General features: G+C 45.0%; 1 protein-coding gene across 1 annotated transcript in view; it reads left to right on the top strand.

Annotated features, from left to right (window-relative positions):
• HCN1 (hyperpolarization activated cyclic nucleotide gated potassium channel 1) overlaps window positions 1–17,238 on the top strand; it is a 581,473-nt gene that overhangs the window by 486,397 nt on the left and 77,838 nt on the right. The window contains exon 5 of the mRNA XM_040339190.1: window positions 11,223–11,369. Within this exon, the coding sequence (XP_040195124.1) occupies window positions 11,223–11,369 (147 nt within the window). The remainder of the gene's footprint in view (window positions 1–11,222; window positions 11,370–17,238) is intronic.

The raw sequence follows: 17,238 nt of genomic DNA, 5'->3' as shown, positions 1-17,238 counted from the left end.
ACCTGTTAGCCCTGTAAAAGTCTATCCATAACCAACTCCGCCGGACCCAGCCCAGGGGTGTCTAGCCAAGGCTGCCATAAGGAATAGAACTTCTTTGATGCATTTCTATGCTGATATGTAATTTTCTCCCTTATCAACATGCTGTTTACCATCTTCACCCAAAGTCCTTCTGTAGGTACCCTGGGAGTGATCCAGAATCTAGCAATGGCCTTCCGGGCCACATAAAGCAGCCGAAGTACGGCCGTGTGACCATGTGGGGAGAGAGAGGGCACTTCCAGTGCTCCAAGGAGACATACCACTGGATCATGCGGTGCCGGAAAGCCATATGCCTGTGATATAGTGTTTGTGATGTATTGCCAATATCTAAAAAGTTTCGGACATTTCCACATCATATGTAGCAAGTCCCCCTCCTGCGCGTTACATTTTGGGCATAGTGGAGAGTCTCTCAGACCCCACTTAAATAGACGAGTAGGTGTCCTATACACCCTATGGAGCAGAAATAAGTGTGACAGTCTGTGTTGTGCTGATACCGATACCAAAGGGGCGGAGGTCAAGCATAGTTCCCATGTATCCCCGTCTATGGGTCCCAAATCTTTTTCCCACTCCTTTCTGCATGGCAATGTCGTAGCGTCATGGGTGATACCAATCAGTCTGGAGTAAACCTGCGAGATCATACCCTTCTTGTCTCTATTCGCTAAAACGTCAGTATGGAGGGGGTGTTTCACTAACAAGAGGGGGGAGAGCCTACTCTCACTCTGGATAGCGTGTCTTAGCTGTAGGTATTTGTAGAACTGTGTTCTAGCTAATGGGAACTCATCTCCCAGGTCCGTGAAGGACTTTAGAACTGATCCTGCGTACAGCTGGGCGATGTAGTGAATTCCCGCCTCGGTCCATTGCCTGAAACCCCCTAACTTAGAAAGTTCCCGAAAGTTGGAGTTCTTCCAAATGGGAGTAAAGGGGCACACTCCTTTAATATTAAAAGCGGCCCTTATATATTTCCATAGGGTATTCAGCAAGGTGACAGTGGGTAGCGATTGGTCCAAGTGCGATAGCCCTGCTTCTAGATGTGATACCGCCGGGAGAACAGATCCCTTGGGTATTAGTGGTGTCCGTACAGGGTCCCCCTCATCTATCTCTCCCCAATGTCCCAAATGTTGTATCTGTGATGCTACAAAGTAGTACCTAGCGTGCGGAACCGCCATGCCCCCTTGATCCTTAGCAAGCTGCAGTGTTTTGAGGCTAATTCTAGCAACCTTTCCGCCCCAGATCAGATCCCTGAACTGGGCATCAATCTGTGCGAACCATTTATGCGGGATCCAGACTGGAGAATTGTGGAAGACATACAGGAGCTGCGGGGCCCACACCATCTTAATAAGATTAGCTCTACCCGTAACCGACAGGGGGAGTTTTTTCCAAACCGCGCATTTCTGTCTGAACCGCGTCAATAGTGGGGTCAGATTCATTTGAAGGAACTGCGTGGGGTCGGGAGTGACCTGTATCCCCAGATACTTAAATTCTTTCACCACCAATACATCCTTAGCACATTCAGGGAGAGGGCTCACTATCGGGTCTAAAGGCATGAGAACTGATTTATTCCAATTGATGCTGAACCCGGACAGGCCCCCAAAGTCCGCAATTAACGACATCGCGTTCTTCAGTGACTCGCCCGTGTCTCCTAGATAAATCAAGGTGTCGTCCGCAAACAAGGATATGACGTCTCGCCCGGCACCCCTGGAAAAACCAGTTATGCCTGGCGAGGCACGCATATGAATCGCCAGAGGTTCCAGTGCCAAGGCGAACAGCAGGGGAGAGAGTGGGCACCCCTGCCGAGTCCCCCTGAACAACCGAAAAGATTCTGAAACTTCACCATTGATTCTCATTCTAGCCCTCGGGGAGCTATACAACAATTGGACCCACTTCAGGAAGGAAGGACCCACACCAAATCTATCTAGCACTTCCCATAAGTATGGCCACTCCACACTGTCAAATGCATTGGCGGCGTCTAGGGAGAAGATGGCCCTATTACCCGGGTTATCCACTGGTATTTGTAAGTTAAGGAACAGCCTGCGTAAGTTCTGTGCGGTTGATCTAGTAGGGATGAATCCAGATTGATCCCTATGCACCACTAGGTGGATACACTTAGATAACCTAGTAGCTAACACCCTAGCCAATAGTTTCACGTCAAATGTCAATAGGGATATTGGCCTATATGAGTCCGGGGAAAGAGGGTCCTTCCCCGGCTTCAGCAGGACCACTATAAGAGCCTCATCCATGGAGGGTGGGAGCCGTCCAGTTTCAAGAGCAGTGTTGTAGACCTTCAGTAAAATTGGAATGAGTTGTTCCGAGTACTTACTGTAGATTTCAGACGGAAGCCCGTCAGCCCCAGGTGCCTTCCCTTTGTGTGCTAGTGCCAGTGCTTCCAGCAGCTCTTCCCTGGTAAGAGGGGCGTTAAGCAAGGCCATCTCCGCAGTTGGGAGACACGGCATCTGGTATTTATCCAGAAATGCGTGTATCTGGGCTACAGTGGGGCTAACCTTCGATGTATAAACATCCTGAAAAAAGCTTTTAAAGCATTCAATGATGGATTGTGTGGAGTGGCACGCCTCCCCCCTGGTATTTCTAACCTCAATTATCTGTGAAGGCGGTTGCTGTGACTTAGCCAAAACCGCCAGCAAGTGGCCGGTGTTTTCCCCTTCCTCAAAATGTCTCTGCTGCAGAAAAAACCTTTTATTTTCGGCGAGCTGCAGTGAGAGGTTCTTGAGCATGGTCTGTGCTGCTAGCCAGCTCCTCCTGTTATTATCAGAGGGGTCCGCTATATAGTCTGCTTCCGAGCGTTGGGCATCTGCCAAGACTCGAGTCTCCCATTCCTTAGTATTAGACTTAATCTCATTAATGGCTCTGATAAGCTGGCCCCGCATATATGCCTTAGCAGAGTCCCACACAACTTGTAGAGTAGTGGAGCCTATGTTATCCTTAAAAAAGTTAGTTAGTAGTAATGGGAGTGGGTCAGATTCTGACATAAGAGACAGCCAGAACGGGTTGAGCTTCCATAGGCTATTCCCCCTTTCCAACCCCAGGCCTAAATCCACCGTGAACGGAGAGTGATCGGAAGTGTGTCTCGGGTGATAGTGGGATGACTTGACCATGGGCAACATCGGGCCATTCCCCAGGCCCAGGTCAATTCTGGATAGCCCCCCCACCGAGGCTGACTGGCAGGAGAATACCTTTGCATCAGGGTTGTGCATTCTCCATACATCTGTTAATCCCAGTTCAGTGACCAACCGAGCGAAAGGGGTAGGTCCCCTCCTCCCATGTACATCCCCCCCCCCTGTACACCCTCGCCTATCCTTCTCAAAATCTAGGATATTATTAAAGTCCCCGAGGACCAGCACAGGAATACCAGGGAGACAGGATATAAATTCAGCCAGCAGTTTTATAACGTAGGATGAGAACGGTGGCGGGATATACACCCCCGCCAACACGCACTTCATCCCATAAAGGGAGCAATATAGGAAGACGTATCTACCCTCGGGGTCAATCTTGGCATCAATATACGTGTATTGTGTGCCTTGCCTAATCATTATGCTCACTCCGCGTGAGTACACGGTATGGGTGGAGTGGTACTGATGGCAAAACTGCCTTGGTGCTAATTTTAGTGTGGACCCCACTGGGAGATGAGTCTCCTGTAAACAGATCACTTCCGCGCCCAACCTCTTGATGGTACGCATCACCTCCAGGCGTTTAATCGGGGCACCTAGGCCACGAACATTCCACGATAAGCATCTCATTACCCTTGACATTGCATACCATACAACATATTAGCAGGATCATAACATAGTAACATGTATAAGCGACAATTATGATACAAGCAAAGGCAATTGGCAACCCAAAGGGCAAGAAGTATGTCCGGGGGGCTCGAGATATTGGGAGAACTAGGCAGGCACATATCACGGTTTGGGCATAGTAGAACAGTAGTCATATGGACCAGGATCAGATAGCACAAAAAGTTAACTTGGATACATAAGGGGGCATCCATGGGGGCTGCCGTGGTAGAATCCACTTTCAATTGGGTCAAATGCATTTCGGCCAACAGGGCCCGGATAACTTCAGTCAACGGATCTAGGTAGGGCCTAACAAAGCCCTCCAGGGGGCAACAGTGGAAGTGCACTTTATAGCGTCTTAAAACTTCTCAACAGCCAACTTCTAGCCCACAGCAACCAAAGTGAACAGTAGCCGCCTTGCGACGAGTAACGTGGAAAGTATAACACGGGTTCGTCTTGTAAGAGTAGTTCTCCTCTTCAGTCTGCGGGGCGTCTACCCCTAGCCTCCCTGATCGACTGTTCCTCTCGGTCTATCCATTGTACAGCAGCATTTGGGGACTCAAAAAATTGCACAGTGCCAAACACCTCCACTCGCAGTTTGGCCGGGTACAGCATAGCATATTTCAATTCAAGGCCTCTCAAACGACGTTTAACATCCATAAACTTGCCCCTCTTTTTCTGCAATTCAGCTGAGAAATCCGGGAACAAGGACACTTTGGTATTGTCCATTTTTAGGGCAGCCGGATTAATTCTAGCATTATATAAAATGGCATCTCTGTCCCGATAGTGCAGGAGCTTAAACAGAAAGGGTCTAGGTGGAGCACCGGGCTGCAATGGTCTGGACGGCACCCTGTGAGCCCGTTCAACAGAGAACATGGGGGAGAATGCTTCCCTCCCGAACGCAGCGATCAGCCATTTCTCAATGAATTCCACAGGGTTCTTCCCTTCCAGCTTTTCAGGGAGGCCTATAGCCCTCACATTATTTCTCCTCATCCTGTTCTCTAATTCTTCTAAACGAGAGGAATGCTGATCAATGATATGGTTGTTATAGGAGAGATCCCTCTGCATAGGCCCCAAGTCATCCTCAATGGTGCTCACCCTCTCCTCCAGAGCGGAGGCCCTCTCCCTCAGCTTCTGAGCGTCCTGTCTGAGAAAGGAGATCTCAGACTTCATCCCCTTGATTTCCGTGGTAAGGGCCGTGATAGACATATTGCAGGATGTTACAGCGGCAAATATGTCCCTCAGGGTGGGCTCTCCCTCTGTAGCAGGGCTCACTGGGGTTTGGGGCCTAGTGGATTCCGGGTTAGGAGTACTCACTGTGTCCCATATCAAGCCGGCCTGTACCGAGTCCTCCAAGGGCACTGTATCGTCCGCTTCGGATCCTCCACCCGGCGAGTCCTCTGGAGAGCTGGAGGAGGCCACCTGATCTTTCGGTGGTGGTTTGGAGAACAACTTCTCCGCCGCCTCGCGGTGCTTCTCCTTGGCCGTGCGGGCTGTGTACGCGCCATTTTGGGACATGTGCTCTGCGGATCTGTTCACCAGCTGCTTCTTGCTGGACGACATCGTGGGACCGGAGCGCCGGAAAAGGTATGGGTGTGATCCAGGTAACGTGAGGGGCACAACCGTGTGCCTTGGGTCGATGTGCGGTGACTTCCCCAGGAGTTTATCCAGGATTCTCGGCGGAGCTCACTTCAGCTGCGTCCGGCTACATACGCTGCCTGGCCACGCCCCAAGGAAACATATTTAGCAACTAATGTAGCTAGGTAAAGAATATAAGGGATGCCCAGTAGTAGTAAGTCACCCCGCTTGCACTTTTTCTGTATTGTTGAAGAACTTTGGCTACTCATTCAGATAGCTTCCCCATCTCTTATGAGTGTCAGGAGCATTTATAGCCACACTGGTAATTCTGATGTATGTCCATGCCATTATATAGAGTTTAGGAAGCTACATGGATGAGCAACAAAATGTCTTCAACTTTACAGAGCAAGTCCAGTTATACAAAGACCTGAATAAATGAGAAAACTATTCAGCAGTTATGCTGTGTCATATGATTCATATTTTCATGTTTCTTTTTTTTTTATCTTGTATAGCTGGGGTATACTTAAAAAATACTTCTTTATAATCATTTTTAAACCATGTATCTGGAATAAGTGATTATTTGTAGGATTTCACCAAAAGAAGATTGGTAAATACCTGGTCATGTAATCTTTATTTTTATATAAAATATAAGAATTCAGTGTAGTGTGTAGCCTGGTATTTTCTAGCCTGATTACAGTGTGGTAGGCAGCTATCCATGTGTGATAATATAGGTGTTTCAATCACTCTCAGCATGACTGGCAGCTCTTCGATATTTTGGGGTGACAGTAGGAATTTAATTTGCTGCATAGAGCTTGTACTTTGTGACTGCAGTCTAAATAAATTGCTTTATGTCAGCTTTGATAAAATATACTATTTGTTGTATTCTTTTATTTTGGTGGTTTGTATGATAGTTACAGAATAAGAATGTGTTAAGGTTATATCACTGTAAATTACATACAATATTTAATTTAAAAACCATGCATCACTACTATAGAAGGGTTATTCATTCCTCTAGATCAGCCATTCTCAACCAGGGTTCCTCAAGAGGTTGCAAAGGGTTCCTTTACTGACCACAAATGTGACCACTAATGCACAGAACACTCTTCTTCCAACTGTCCACCAATGTGAGGGCCGTTGTCACTCTAAGACATGTAAGCGGCTTTTTTCTGCAGACCACCAATGCAAAAGAGGTCCTTCACAAAGAAAGTTGTAAGAGGTAGGGAAAAAGCACATTTAAATTGAGCATTTATGGGGCTTCTCCACTGATCACTAATCATTAATGTAAAGGAAATCCTTCATGTAACTGGCCTTCAATGTATGGTGTCCCTTATCCCACTGACTAGAAGGGTAAATGGCAGTTCTGTTGACCACCAGTGTAAGGAGGCCCTTCTCCACTAACCATCAATGCAAGGGGGGAATGTATTCTTCCTCCAACTGTCTACCAATGTGAGGCATCACTTACTCCACTAACCATAAACATCAGAGTCCTTCTCTGCTAACGATTAATGTAAGGGAACCCTTCTCTTTTGACCATTAATGGAACTTTCCCACTGATCACCAATGTAAGGGTGAATTGCTTCACTGACCATAATTGTGGGGGAACTTTTTGACAGACCACCATGCTTTTTCTGGCCAATATTATTTAATTAAAATTCAATGAAAAATCATGAAAAGAGCATGATTTTTTTGATTGCATCTACAACTTTTTAATCCCACTAAAGTACCAATTAACTGGGGGTCAATGAGAAACATTCCCCCCTTTCAGTTGTGGTCAGAATGCCACCCTTAGTTAATAAGATCATTGGTGTCATGCCATTTATTTCTTCCAAGTGGAGTTGGCCCTGGAACTATGCAGGCACCATCAAATTGGAGGTTAATTAGACACAACCTAAGGAACCATTGGCAACCTGTGGAGAAACCCTGGTTGAGAATGGCTGATCTAGGCTGTGAAACAAGGCAGGTTTGCCATTTTAAGGACCTTCATTTGAAATGGTTACCCTCTCCTGTACGTAATGTCCTGAACGTGCATGTTAACATTAATGTTCTGAGATTAATGTTCTGAGGTAGGATGAGATATGACTGAAATGGTAGGCGCAGGAAAGAACATCTTTAGGTCAAGTAGGGTTTGGATTTTAGGCCCTGGAAAGGAATGTAACCTATATGTTTCTGTATCATTCTTTAAAGGTTTTTATAACACTGAGGAGTTAGTCACTAAGATTTTGGGTATACAACTAAGCCTAATGTTACTTTGGCTGTGCAGAATTTCCATGCACTGTATGTTGTATGGAACCCTATTAGAAATAATTTGTTCATAAAAGCAGCTTGGTGGATGTACCTGATCTCAGATATGGAATCCTGAAAGTGTAACTGCCTTTTGGAATCTTTATTTGGTACTTTGGAGGCTTTTTAATCTGAAACTGGAGCACAAAACTTGGCCATGGAGTGCCAAGGGGCCACACAGCCGAGAACTCGCTGGATCATGGACAGGTGATGTCGGACATGTCCGCTCGGAGATTTCGGTCTGATGGTTGTACACACCATCAAACCTAAATCCGCGCAGACAGGATACGCGGTGACGTGGCCGCGCCGTCGCCACGACGATGACGCGGCGACGTTCGCGACCCTGGAAGGTCAATGCTTCCACGCATGCGTCGAATCACTTCGACGCATGCGAGGGCATTCGGCCGAGCGGACATGTCAGGTAAGTCGTACAGACGACCGAACATGTCCGACGGACAGGCTTCCAGCGGACATGTTTCTTAGCATGCTAAGAAACATTCGTCCGCTGGAAACCTATCCGATCCACCGGAAAATTGTCCGGTCTTCCGTACACACGACCGAACATGTCTGCTGAAACTGGTCCGCGGACCAGTTTCAGCAGACATGTTCGGTCGTGTGTACGAGGCCTAACCAACCAGCCAGCAACCAACCAAATTGACCTGTCTAATGCCTCGTGCACATGGCCGGTTTTCCCGACGTGAAAACTATGAGGGGAGCTTTTGGCCGGGTATCCCGGCTGTGTGTATGCTCAGACGGGAAAACTGCCCATAAACTGCCAGACAAAAAAAGAGAACCAGCCGGTGGACTTTTGCCCGGCGTTTTTTGGCAGTTTTCCTATGGGAAAAACCGTGATGGAGCATACACACGGCCGGGTTTCCCGACCATCGCAGTTTTCCTGTCGAGAAAACCAGCCGAGTGTAGTGGGGAAAGACTGACCGAGCAGGTTCTCGTGCATGTTAACATTAATGTTCTGAGATTAATGTTCTGAGGTAGGATGAGATATGACTGAAATGGTAGGCGCAGGAAAGAACATCTTTAGGTCAAGTAGGGTTTGGATTTTAGGCCCTGGAAAGGAATGTAACCTATATGTTTCTGTATCATTCTTTAAAGGTTTTTATAACACGGAGGAGTTAGTCACTAAGATTTTGGGTATACAACTAAGCCTAATGTTACTTTGGCTGTGCAGAATTTCCATGCACTGTATGTTGTATGGAACCCTATTAGAAATCATTTGTTCATAAAAGCAGCTTGGTGGATGTACCTGATCTCAGATATGGAATCCTGAAAGTGTAACTGCCTTTTGGAATCTTTATTTGGTACTTTGGAGGCTTTTTAATCTGAAACTGGAGCACAAAACTTGGCCATGGAGTGCCAAGGGGCCACACAGCCGAGAACTCGCTGGATCATGGACAGGTGAGTATATAATACTGAAAAGAACTTAAGGCAGGGCGTATAGAATGAAGTTCAACCCTGAAGCTGGACCACTGAAAGAGGCATACGTGGCGCACAGCTGGAGAATGGATAGATTTAGTATTTGCTTTGAAAACATTTCTGTTTTTACAGGAGGGAGTGGCAATAAGAAAAATCAAACGTATGCTGGAACTGGGCTACAATACAGATTTTTCAATACAGTTCTAAGGCTTGTTGCAGTGTTAATTTTGGCAGCAAATTTTGGTTTAGTTTTAGTCTTAAGACTAAAATGGTTTTAGTCCCATTTTAGTCTTCTGCAATTGTTTTTGTTTTAGTCATATTTAGTCTACTAAATCTCCAGGACATTTTAGTTGACTAAAATGTCCTCCTTTTTAATCTCCAGTACATTTTAGTAGACTAAAATCATTTTAGTCAACTAAAACTCATTTTAGTCATCTAGAATCGAATGGGTATAGTTAAATTGTAATGCATTATTTAAGCATTTCTCTACAATTTCCAAACTCATTATATACTGCTGGAGTGTAAAATCGAATATTTTATTATTCATGGAATTGAGATATGAACATGCACTACAGACCACTGTTAATTTTGACGTCAGATTTCAATTTGTTTTAGTCTTATTTTTTTGACTAAAATGGCATTTTAGTTTTAGGCCTCGTACACATGATAGGTTAAACAGAGGACAACGGTCTAATGGACCATTTTCATCGGTCAAAACCGATCGCGTGTGGGCCCCATAGGTTATTTAACCATCTGTAAAAAAAAAAGCCAACTTGCTTTAAATTTTAACCGATGGATTCCTAACCGACAGGTCAAAACCGATCGTTAGTAGGCACGACCACCGGTTAAAAATCCACGCATGCTCAGAATCAAGTCGACGCATGCTTGGAAGCATTGAACTTGAACATTTTTTTCAGCACGTCATGGTGTTTTACGTCACCGCGTTCTGACACGATCGGTTATTTAACCGATGGTGTGTGGGCGCGACGGACCATCGGTCAGCTTCATCGGTTAACCTATGACAATGGTCCTTCAGACCATTCTCATCGGATGGACTGATCGTGTGTACGAGGCTTAAGGCCCCGTACTCACGACCAAACATGTCTGCTGAAACTGGTCCGCAGACCAGTTTCAGCAGACATGTTTGGCCGTGTGTTGGCCCGAGCGGACCATTTTGGGACGGATCGGACAGGTTTCCAGCGGACAACTGTTTCCCGGACTTGTTTTAAAACAGTCCGCTGGAATCCTGTCCGCCCGGACATGTACGGTCGTCTGTACAGATCTACCGTACATGTCCTGCCGCCCGCATCCCTCGCATGCGTCGAATGACTTCGACGCATGCGTGGAAGCATATTTAAGGCGGCCCGCCCACGTCGCCGCGTCATTGTCGCGGCGACACCGCGTCATCGACGCGGCGACACCGCGGACACGCCCCGCGTAATGTTTACGCGCGGGCTTCTGTTCGATGGTGTGTATAGCCATCGAACAGAAGTCCCCGGGCAGTCCCCGGCCAGACATGTCCGATGGAAACGGTCTGCAGACCGTTTTCATCGGACATGTCCTGCCGTGAGTACAAGGCCTAAGTCGTATTTTAGTCATCTAAATTGTTTTTTTTTTAGTCGACTAAAATGGTATTACATTGGTCAACTAAAATGTCTTAATCAACAAAATTAACACTGGCTTGTTGCACTTGTGCAACCTGATCTTTAGGGACACCTCTCAACACCCCATGAATATGGTCCACATTGTAAATTGTGTACTGATCCATGCTGTATGTGTGCCCTTTCAATGTAAAAGCCAGCTATGTTCACACCATAATAAAGTTCAGCATCAGGCCACTCAGTGTGTGAAAACGTATCCACTCATAGCAAAGATCCGGAATGTTATTAAAAATAAATAATGGAACCTCTAAATGATTGGCAAATCTCTTCAGTGAGATTTCTAGAAGCATATACATATTTGGAATTCATATTTTGTTATCTAGATTACATACAGTATAACAATGTGTGTGTTTGGAACAGCACAATTATCATACTCTTCTGTTTCTCTGAGAAATGTGCCTTTTCCTGGAAAATAATTAATTTCTGAACAAGTCTTTTTCTTATTTCACAGTACAAACAAGTGGAGCAGTACATGTCATTTCACAAATTGCCTTCCGATATGCGGCAGAAGATACATGATTATTACGAGCACAGGTACCAAGGAAAGATCTTTGATGAGGACAATATTCTGAGTGAGCTCAATGATCCACTGAGGGAGGTGAGACACATACAAATGTATTTCCTGTGGTTTGCACAGTCAGCTGGACTTAAACAGCTGGCTTCATGTTTATTATGGCAAATTCTGAGTCCTATGTTTTTCAGCCTATGTATGATAATGTTCAGGGCTTGAATACTACTCAGGTGCGGGGAATTTATCAAGATGAAATGCATGTTGTTACACATTCTATAGAATCAATTTTTGTAGTGATTGCTTTGTGAGTACAGAATGTTTTGCAATATTAAAATGAAATTTTATGTACCGGTAATCTAATTTTCCAGTATGTTTGTCATCGCATCCCTCTGTATGACGTTTTCTTCAAGTTGTTTTTTTTTCAGAAATCTGTTATAAAGTTTAATATCCTGCTAGTAAGGACTCATTTACACTTGCTCGTTGGGTTGCAGTAAAAACAGGCTGTTGAACCGTATTTTTTAACATGGCACCCTCTAAGGCCCCGTACAGACGATCGAACATGTCTGCTGAAACTGGTCCGCGGACCAGTTTCAGCAGACATGCTCGGTCGTGTGTAGGCCCGAGCGGGCAGGATTCCAGCAAACATTTGCCCGCCGGGCCTTTTCCCAGCGGGCAAATATTTCTGGACTTGTTTTAAAACAGTCCGCTGGAATCCTGCCCGCTCGGACATGTTCGGTCGTCTGTACAGACCTACCGTACATGTCCGAGCGCCCGCCATCCCTCGCATGCGTCGAATGACTTCGACGCATGCGTGGAAGCATTTAACTGGCAGGGCCGCCCACGTCGCCGCGTCGACGGCGCGGACACGCCCCGCGTATAGTTTACGCGCGGATTTCTGTATGATGGTGAGTACAGCCACCATACAGAAATCCCCGGGCATACATGTACGGTGAAAGCGGTCCGGCGGACCGGTTTCATCGTACATGTATGCTCGTCTGTACGCGGCCTCAGCTGCAAAGGCAGCAAGATAGGTGAACATGTGGTGCAGACATGATGCTCCGTTGTATTAGGCGGGCAGTATTGGCATTGAATGTGACCTGTTCAAGTGAATGGGGCTGCGCCACAACTGCTCTGCAACCGTGTGTAGGGCACATGGGTTGTGGCACGGTGGTGCTGCATTTTCTGTGTTAAGACAGGTGGCGAGAAGGTGTCGTGTCACCTCCTTATCACTTCTCAAATGCCTTTGACCATGGTTACTTTTCAACTGTGCAGCAAATATTAGAAGCACATCTACACATACAAAAAGATTTTCAAGCTCAGACTTACCAACCAGCCAGCAACCAACCAAATTGACCTGTCTAATGCCTCGTACACATGGCCGGTTTTCCCGACGTGAAAACTGTGAGGAGAGCTTTTGGCCGGGTATGCTCAGACGGGAAAACTGCCCAAAAACTGCCGGACAAAAAAAGAGAACCAGCCGGTGGACTTTTGCCCGGCATTTTTTGGCAGTTTTCCTATGGGAAAAACTGCGATGGAGCATACACACGGCTGGGATTCCCAACCATTTCCTGTCGGGAAAACCAGCCATGTGTAGGGGGAAAGACTGACCGAGCAGGTTCTCGGCTTTCCCCTCAGGATTTCCGATGAGAACTTTTCTCGTCGGAAATCCCACACGTGTGTACGGGGCATGACAATATGCGTTTAGAACAGGGGTTTAGTCTGCACACATTTGCAAATACATGTGTAGGCTACAAGCCCTGTCAAGGTACCCCTATATTTCTGCCGTCCCTAAATCTAACTTCTGAGTCTCTACTAGGGTTACCACCTCATCCCTTTAAAACTGAACACATTAAAGCGGAGGTCCACCCTTAAAAAAAAAAAAATGACCTAAAAATTTGAAAAAAAAAAAATTACTTACCAGAAATAGCTGTTGCTAGGCAGTCTTCCTAATCTGCCACTTGCTATACCGCGGATATCTTCTTTCTTGTCCTCCTTGCGTTGGCTTCTGGGGAATGGGGAGCGTCCCAGAAGACAGCTGGCCCCATTCACAAAGCACTGTGTGACTCGCCCATGCGCAGTAGGAAACAGGCAGTGAAGCCGCAAGGCTCCACTGCCTGTTTCCCTTAGTTCAAATGGCGGCACCGGCACCCGATCCGATAGATGGATCGGCCTCAGGGGGCCGACATCGTGGGCACCCTGGAAAGGTAAGTGTGCTTATTAAAAGTCAGCAGCTACAGTGTTTGTAGCTGCTGACTTTTAAAAAAAAATTCCACCTGAAACACAGCTTTAACTGCACAGGTTCTGTGGCTGATTAAGGTGGTAATTAAATTTACTTGGTGCCTTATCTTCATTAAATTAGCCTCAGAACCTGTATAATTAATACGTGTTTGGGTTTAAAGGGAAGAGGTGGCAACTAGGACCGAAACAACTAATCAACTAATCAATTAATCAATCAATATAAGACAGAAAGTGAAGGTAAATCTTTGCAATGGGAGGGCAGAAAAAAAAAAAACATTCTGACAGAGGTTACAGCCCTCTGTTGCTCTATCCTAAATAAAACAAACACGTTTTCCTATAGTTCTACTTTAAGTTATAAAAAAGGATTTTGTTTTTTTAAAACATAAACACAAAATTATGTGTTTATTATACTTATATTTTTATTTTATGTTATGAAAACCACAAGGTCCATTATGTAATGTGGATGTATTTACTAACCTAAATCCTTCTATTGCATAGTTTTGTGAGCATGAAATGTCTCTTGTCATGGTAAAATTAATTTGAGTTTGTATTAAAAACTGTATTTAAGAAGCAATTCTAGAAACTTGATTGCAATTTTAAGCCACGATTAGCAGTTTTGCGATATCTGCAAGTATAATTGCTTATAAGGATTATCAAATTTGAGAAATATTCAGTGTGGCATATGCACTTTGTTAGAACTGGCTGATTTGGATTGAAGGGTCGATGGATGAAAACCTTTTCATTAGGTACAAAAGCTGAAAGTCATAGAGCTTTGTGTCATTCAAGGTAAGTTTCCTTCTCATATGTCATACAAAATCTGTTGTGGTATAGAAAATGAAAGTAAGTGAAAATAAATACCGCTTTTCTGTGCTAAGAATGTAATGTGAGCTTTTGGATCCTAAATAAATGTGAGGAGCTGCAATCAGTGCCCCCCCCCCCATATTACACACTAAACTGCACTGTTGTATTGCACTCCTCCACATGACTGCTTGGGCCCCTAACTGTTCTGTGCATGCCTCCTGCAGATAGCGAGGCAGTGTTGTAGCGCCATCAGCCTGAAACAGGAAGTGCTGTTACTGGTAGGATCTCCAGGTAATAAAAACTTTACCACAGATTCAGTTAAAAAATAAATAAATAAATATATATATATATATATATATATATATATATATATATATATATATATATATATATATATATATATATATATATATATATATTGTAAATTTGCTTCAGAAAAGTGTATGCAGTAAGGTAAGGTATAATTACAGAATTGCATATATTTTAAAGGTTAATATTAAAGGATTAGTTTACCTTTACCAAAACACTGCAGATAAGAGGCACCTGTAGATAAAAACAAACTGTGCAGCTTTAACTAAAGTTGAATAATGTACTTGCTATAGTAAGAGAGGCCATGTCACTACTGCTCACCTCCACCATCATAAGAGCGAGTGCTGAGCTCAGAGCTCTTGCATCAGGAGAGAGGAAGAGCATGTGAGGGGGTTGAATCGGAGAAAGAGCTCACTCCTGTGATGTGGAAGTGAGCAGTGATGACTAGGCCTCTCTTAGCAATGTCCTAGCAACATTCTGGGCTTATTCCAGTCGGGCATCATGAGGTACATAAATGGCCTAAACCTATAGCAAGGGCATTATTCAACTTTAGTCAGAGCTACACAGTTTGTTGTCCAGTGAGCTTAGTGGACTGCTTTAAGTGTTGCTAAGAGAGGCCTAGTCACTACTGCCCACCTCCACCGTCATTGGAGTGAGTGTGCAAAAACAATAAGGATATGGACAGCCGCACTCCAGTAGCTATGATGGCTATGATTAAGCATTGACACTCAATGCGAAACGCGTCAGCTGTTTATCCCACTGTGTGCTGATACCTGTAGTGCATTTTTTCCTGTACCCAATAAAGGGCACGTATTTTTTCAAGTTACTGGAGTGCGGCTGTCCATATCCTTATTGTTTTTGCACATCCTGTGCATTGCCAGCACCCATCTGCTTCTGAGTGGACATCAATTACCTTAGTGAGCTCACCTGGAGCGGCAGCTCTCTTACCTGTTTGTCATTGGAGTGAGTGCTGAAGCACTGAGCTCAGAGCTCCTTCATCAGGAGAGAGGAAGAGCATGTGAGAGGTTTGAATCAGAGAAAGAGCTCTCTCTTGTAATGGTGGAGGTGAGCATTGATGACTAGGCCTCTCTTAGCAATGTCCTAGCAACATCCTGGGCTTATTTTAGTCAGGTACATAAATGGCCTACACCTATAGTAAGGGTATTATTCAACTTTAGTCAGAGCTACACGGTTTGTTGTCCAGTGGACTGCTTTAAGTGTAAGCTCAGGGGATCAATATACTATGTTATGGGAAACCTGCTGTAAGTATGAATAGCAAACCGGTCCTGCATGAGCCTTCCAAACCCTCCAGTTATGGCTGACTACCATTCTACAGGACAACAGAACATCTTTCTTTAACAGGAAAAGCTCCAACACTTTGAGGTATGGTTGGCACTTGCTGTTAACCTTTGAATGCAGAATTCTAATGTACTAAGCCAGGGGTCTCCAAACATTCTAAACAAAGGGCCGGTTTATTGTCCTTCAGACTCTTGGAGGGCCGGACTTTGGCCAGCGGGGATGGGAAATTTTCCTGCCATCATTGTTAGTAAACATCTGGTATTAGGGGGAGGAATAGTGCCGCATTGCTGGTATCATAGGAAGGAATAGTGCTCTATTAGTTGTGTCAGTGGGAGAAATGGTTCTCTATTGTCAATGTCAGATGGCAGAATAGTGTCTTGTATCAGTGGGAGGGATAGTGCCCCAAGGGCCAGATAAAGGCAAGCAAAAGGCCGCAGTTTGGAGACCACTGTACTAAGCCATGGGCCCAGCATCTTCATGCATGCTCATTTTTTTTCTCGGCATTGGAGAGAGATAATCATTACAGATATACTGCTCATGTGATGTCACCAATATCTGTCAAGAACACATGAAATAAGGAAGTGAGCCCTGTCCATGCTGTCTATGGATATCCAAATATTTCAAGTTCAAAGTACAACGTATACAGGGCCATGGTCTAGACCCCTGGTTCCCCAACCTGTAGCTCTCGGGTCGCATGAGTCCCTTTGACACTTTTTATGCGGCCCTTGGTGCTCCTGCAGACACTAGTTTGTCTTTTCCTATTGCCCTGTTACAGCAGTGTTTTTTAGTCTCATGCAATATGTCTCCAGTTAATGACTGTCATCTGAAGTAAGTCCCCAATCTCTGACCATCTTTTGCATCATGTCTGCAGTCGTTGACCATCTCATGTATCATATATACATAGTCTGGTTGAAAAAAGACAAACAAATAAGAGAAGTCCATCTAGTTCAACCAATAAAAAGGAAAATATACTATAAAATCCTATATACACAATCCTATACCCACAGTTAATCCAGAGGAATGCAAAAATAAAACACCAGCAAAGCATGATCCAAATTGCTTCAGCAGGGGAATACATTCCTTCCTGATCCCCCAAGAGGCAATTGGATACTCCCTGGATCAACTTTACCTAAAAATTATTCATGTCTGCAATCTCTGACCATATCTTGTATTATTTCTGCAGTCTCTGACCATCTTCTGTATTAAGTCTGCAGTCTTCTGTGTCATGCCCATGGTCTTTGACTATATTCTGCTGCGAGTCTGCTGTCTCTGACACTGAATATGTGCTGAATAGATATGTGCATTCCCG

The sequence above is a fragment of the Rana temporaria genome, chromosome 1 (assembly GCF_905171775.1).
Source record: "Rana temporaria chromosome 1, aRanTem1.1, whole genome shotgun sequence".
NCBI lineage: Eukaryota > Metazoa > Chordata > Amphibia > Anura > Ranidae > Rana > Rana temporaria.
This window is presented reverse-complemented; position numbering and strand designations above follow the sequence as displayed.